The sequence below is a fragment of the Spinacia oleracea genome, chromosome 5, assembly GCF_020520425.1.
Source record: "Spinacia oleracea cultivar Varoflay chromosome 5, BTI_SOV_V1, whole genome shotgun sequence".
Classification (NCBI taxonomy): Eukaryota; Viridiplantae; Streptophyta; class Magnoliopsida; order Caryophyllales; family Amaranthaceae; genus Spinacia; species Spinacia oleracea.
The window spans coordinates 104,023,238-104,028,703 of record NC_079491.1 but is presented as its reverse complement, the minus strand read 5'-3'; the positions used below and the strand labels follow the sequence as shown (position 1 = coordinate 104,028,703).

The following is a 5,466-nucleotide window of genomic DNA, read 5'->3' as shown; positions in this document are numbered from 1 at the left end:
AAAATGATGATTTCAAAAATCCGGTCCCTATCGGATAAAATAGGGTGGCGACTCCGAATTTTTAAACACGACTATTTGGGATTCTGACCGTAATCTAGGACAGTCGAGAATCGGGTCCCACAGTAGGACAATAACCAGACTTAGCTCCCGGAATTTGAGTTCTTAACAAGAGTTTAGAACCTCAAGAGGTAATCTAATACCATAGGAGTTTATTTGCTAAGTCGTTTCTCTTTAACATAAACTTCAAGGTAGAAATTGAATATTGAATTCATTTCTATTGTTCCCCTTTCCTATCCTTTCTAGCATGTTTTCTTATAGTCCTAAAGATTTTACTCTTTGCTTGATCTTCTTACTTTGTTACGCTTACAAAGTCCCTTTCTTTTGTTCACTTTGAATGACAACATCCAATGACTCTAATTCATTATTGAATCAAAAGAAAATTGATTGTTAACCATTGGTTATACATGAGTCTTTAACTCAATACTTCATTATTCCAAAACTACCCAGTATTCTGAATATATGAGGTCCAATTGGTCTACCATTCAAATTCTAGTTTGAAAACAAACATGAAGATCATTATAAGAAAATAACATTCAAGATACGCTCTCATTTTCCTTTTCTTTGAGAATCGCTCTCAAAATTAGTTACCAATCGATCGAGGAAATATCGCAGTTCTATTGTCCGAACGCAATAAGGTTGAAGATGTACTATTCTACAGAATGAAATAGCAAAGAAAACATTTATCATACTTTAATAACCTGAAATAGAAGCATTCACGCAATCTTCAAAGCTATTAAAACATTTCATTCATGCAAAAAAGCAAAACATGATCCAACACTAGTAGAAAAAACCCTTATTGCAGCGGGATTTTAGACCCCTGTTGCAACGTACATCGTATGCTGCAACTGGGGGGCCTGCAACAAGTATGAACTTGTTGCAGCGTACAATGTTCGCTGCAAAAAGTGATTTGTTGCAGCGGGCTTTTAGATGTACGCTGCAACAAGTGCCAAAAAATTGGCAAAATTTTGGACTTGTTGCAGCGTACATATATATGTACGCTGCAAAAGACTCAACTTTTTGCAGCGTACATTTATTTGTACGCTGCAACAAGTCTGAATTACTCAATTTTTTGCAACGTACATTTATTTGTACGCTGCAACAAGTCTGAATTTTTGCGAAATTTTTTTCCCTTGTTGCAGCGTACAACATATATGTACGCTGCAAAAAAGCACTTTTGGCGGGAAAATTCTAATTTTGTTTAGGGATACCTATAGTGCCTTGCACCAAATATAGAAACCTGTCAAAACAATAATAGAATAACGCAACCTGTATAACAAATATAAAAACAACAACTGGAGTTTTGTATACTATATATCCCAAAACCAAAGTGCACATATTACATTTAAACATATGTTCCAATTTCAACATAAACATACATTTTAATATAAAATTTATTCTATAACAACTAAACCAATTCGATCAAGCGCGCTAAAGCCAATAATAAATACTTGTCGGTAAAAAACTTAGCCCATTGCTCACGAACCACATCAAATTCCTCGCATAAGGCGCAATCCTCAGAGTGTAGACCTTTACAAAAACAGAAATTTAAATTAAACATTAGATTAAATACAAATTAAATATCACATTTTAACATTCAAGAAACTAATGACAATGTCCTAATAGTCTAAAATGAGTCCTTAGGTTCTTTAGTTCAAAGTTGGGAGCGAAAATGTCATTTTAGCCTAAATATGACCTATAACGACCCAATGAGCCTATAGGTGCATAAATAGATTGGAACGAGTCTTAGATCGTTAAAATTATGCATATTAAACATGTAATAAGTTTTAAATGAGTCCTTAGGTTCTTTATTTTAAAGTTGGGAGCGAAAATACCTTATTTTAGCCTAGATATGACCTATAACGATCAAACAAGCATTAAATGGGTATAAGTAGATTAGAATAAGTCCTAGAAACTCAAAACTAAGCTTATTAATCATATAATAATTTAAAAATGAGTCCTTAGGTTCTTAAGTTCAAAGTTGGGAGCGAAAATGTCATTTTAGCCTAAATATGACCTAAAACGACACAATGAGCCTTAAATATGCATAAATGGATTGGAACGAGTCTTATAAAGTTAAAATTATGCATATTAAACATGTATTATGTTCAAAATGCGTGCTTAGGTTCTTTATTTTAAAGTTAGGAGCGAAAATGCCTCATTTTAGCCTAAATATAACCTATAACTATCAAACAAGCATTAAATGTGCATAAACAGATTAGAATAAGTCTTAGAAACGTAAACTAAGCATATTTATCATATAATAAGTTTAAAATGAGTCATTAGGTTCTTAAGTTCAAAGTTGGGAGCGAAAATGTCATTTTAGCCTAAATATGACCTATAACGACACAATGAGCCTTAAATGTGCATAAATGGATTGGAATAAGTCCTAGAAAGTTAAAACTAGAATATAAAACATTTAGTAGGTTTAAAATGAGTCCTTAGGTTCTTTAGTTCATAGTTGGGAGCGAAAATGTCATTGTAGCCTAAATATGACCTACAACGACCTAATGAGCCTTAAAGGTGCATAAATAGATTGGAACGAGTCTTATAAAGTTAAAATTATGCATATTAAACATGTATTAAGTTTAAAATGAGTGCTTAGGTTCTTTATTTTAAAGTTAGGAGCGAAAATGCCTCATTTTAGCCTAAATATGACCTATAACTATCAAACAAGCATTAAATGGGTATAAGTAGATTAGAATAAGTCTTAGAAACTTAAAACTAAGCATATTTATCATATAATAAGTTTAAAATGAGTCATTAGGTTCTTAAGTTCAAAGTTGGGAGCGAAAATGTCATTTTAGCCTAAATATGACCTATAACGACACAATGAGCCTTAAATGTGCATAAATGGATTGGAATGAGTCCTAGAAAGTTAAAAATAAGCATATAAAACATTTAGTAAGTTTAAAATGAGTCCTTAGGTTCTTTGGTTCATAGTTGGGAGCGAAAATGTCATTTTAGCCTAAATATGTCCTATAACGACCAAACAAGCCTTAAATGTGTATAAGTAGTTAGATTAAGTCTTAGAAACTTAAAACTAAGCATATTAATCATGTAATAAGTTTAAAATAAGTCCTTAGGTTCTTTATTTTAAAGTTGGGATCGAAAATGCCTTATTTTATCCTAAATATGACCTATAACGATAAAACAAGCATTAAATGTGCATAAATAGATTAGAATAAGTCTTAGAAACTTAAAACTAAGCATATTTATCATATAATAAGTTTAAAATGAGTCATTAGGTTCTTAAGTTCAAAGTTGGGAGCGAAAATGTCATTTTAGCCTAAATATGACCTATAACGACACAATGAGCCTTAAATGTGCATAAATGGATTGGAATGAGTCCTAGAAAGTTAAAAATAATCATATGAATCATGTAATAAGTTTGAAATTAGTTTTTAAGTTCGTTAGATCAAAGTTGGGAGCGAAAATGTCATTTTAGCCTAAATATGACCTATAACGGCCAAAGAAGTCATGAATGTGCATAAATAGATTGGATTAAGTCTTGTAAAGTTAAAACTAATCATATAAAACATTTAATATGTTTAAAATGAGTCCTAAGGTTCTTTATTTCATATTTGGGAGCAAAAAAGCCTCATTTTAGCCTAATATGACCTATAACGCCCAAACAAGCCTTAAATAATTTTTCATGAAAAGAATTTTACACCATACCAAACGGAGCCCATGTGAAAATACAGAATTCACTGTAAACAACTAGCTTAAAAACAAACTAAACAACTAACTGAAAGGCAAACAGATCTTATATGACAAAGCTAAAATGTGGTTACTACCTTTAGCATAAAATTTGAGCAACATGAGGATGTGATTCATTAGAGGGGATATGGATTCTCCTGTTGTCTGTAAGCTATTCTGTCTCCGTAGCAGTTTCTGCAACAGAAGACAAAATACAGGATTAGTTTCCAGAAAATATTTCCAACATCTGCACACAAATCAATGGCCATTAAATGATTCCTCAACTTTTTACTACTTACAGTTAATGAAATCTCAGTTTTGATACTCCCACAAGTTTCTTGGTCATTTTTTGATACATCATTAGCACCATTTTCGATCAAAATCATCCAACTTGAGTATTTATGGATTATGTTATTGCCTTTAGAGCTTCATATTTATATAAATATGGTAGGCCATTATGAAGGAATGTTAAGGAATTTTTGACAGAAAAACAGAGAATACATCTATTTGTCAAATATATAAATGTAAAAGAACTAATGAGGCATATCTTTGTCAAACTAATTATACACCGTACAGGCAGTTAGCGTTAGTCAACATTACTGAAACTAATTATAGCCCTCCTAGTGCACACTTGTATTCAGGAAAATAGAAAAGAGCAATGGACCACTTTATCTTAACCAAGAACTAGTCAACTACCACAGTTGCAACTCTTCCGGTCCAGTACTCAATCAATGAATCAAGCCAAATCGGCTTCTGGGCCTTATCAATGTTAATGGTGCACCATTTGTTTTCAGAAATATCCAAAGAGGACCATATCATCTTAAGTTTTTACTAAAACTAGTCAACTACCACAAATTCAGCTCGTATGGTCACAGGTACTTGATGAAAGAAATACAAGATCAAAACAATAGCATACCAATTGAACCAAGTTCTCTTCTCTGGATGGCCTTAGTGATTCAATTGGCTTTCAGCCTGTTATTAGCTCTAAAAGAACAACTCCAAAGGCATAAACATCTGTTTGATCCGATACTTTCCCGTGCTGGAAGTACTCAGGAGCCAAATATATGCAAAAATCAATATTCATCAAGTCGGATAAAGAAGGATAAAATCCTTGCTGGACAAGGAAACAAGTTGAAAATCCTTTTAATCTGATGTGCTGCAGGATATTCTTAAACTAAACCGTAAATATCCAACATTTCGCACAAATCAAGATTTTGTATGAAGTAATGAATGATTAAAAACCCATAAACATCATTTGAACAAACCCTAAGAAACCCATAAATCATCGAACTCAAAACTATGTGATTTTGTCAATCATAAACCTAAAATTGAACCCTAATCTGAAAACGAAAATCAAAAACTAAAATTGAACCCTAATCTGAAAACGAAAATAAAAAACGAAAATAGAAATTGAACACACCATACCGAAACCACCGGAACCACGACGCCGAGCAGGGCTGAGCAACGCTTGGGTTCGACGGCGACGCAGGGCTGAGTTCGACGGCGACGCAAGGCTGAGTTCGACGGCTTCTTGGATATTTGTTTAAGGGAAAAAGCTTGGAGCTAGAAGAGAAGGAACGTACGTTTGAGCCCGCTCGTTTGAGCGCGGTTTGTTGCAACCTAGGAAAGTAAAAAATTTTGAAACGCGGACTTGTTGCAGCGGGCAATAACATGTACGCTGCAATAAAGTCGGGTTGTTGCTGCGGGCTT

The 5,466-nt window shown here is 33.3% G+C and overlaps 1 protein-coding gene across 1 annotated transcript; it reads right to left on the bottom strand.

Moving 5' to 3' along the window:
* Positions 1 to 1,334: 1,334 nt before the first annotated feature.
* On the bottom strand, positions 1,335 to 4,229 carry LOC110804618 (uncharacterized). Its single transcript, XM_056829298.1, has 3 exons — positions 4,056 to 4,229; positions 3,855 to 3,951; positions 1,335 to 1,587 (listed from the first exon to the last, which is right to left on the bottom strand). Exons 1-3 carry the CDS (start codon positions 4,140 to 4,142, stop codon positions 1,466 to 1,468), a joined length of 306 nt encoding a protein of 101 aa, XP_056685276.1. The 5' UTR covers positions 4,143 to 4,229; the 3' UTR covers positions 1,335 to 1,465.
* Between the last annotated feature and the right edge of the window lie 1,237 nt (positions 4,230 to 5,466).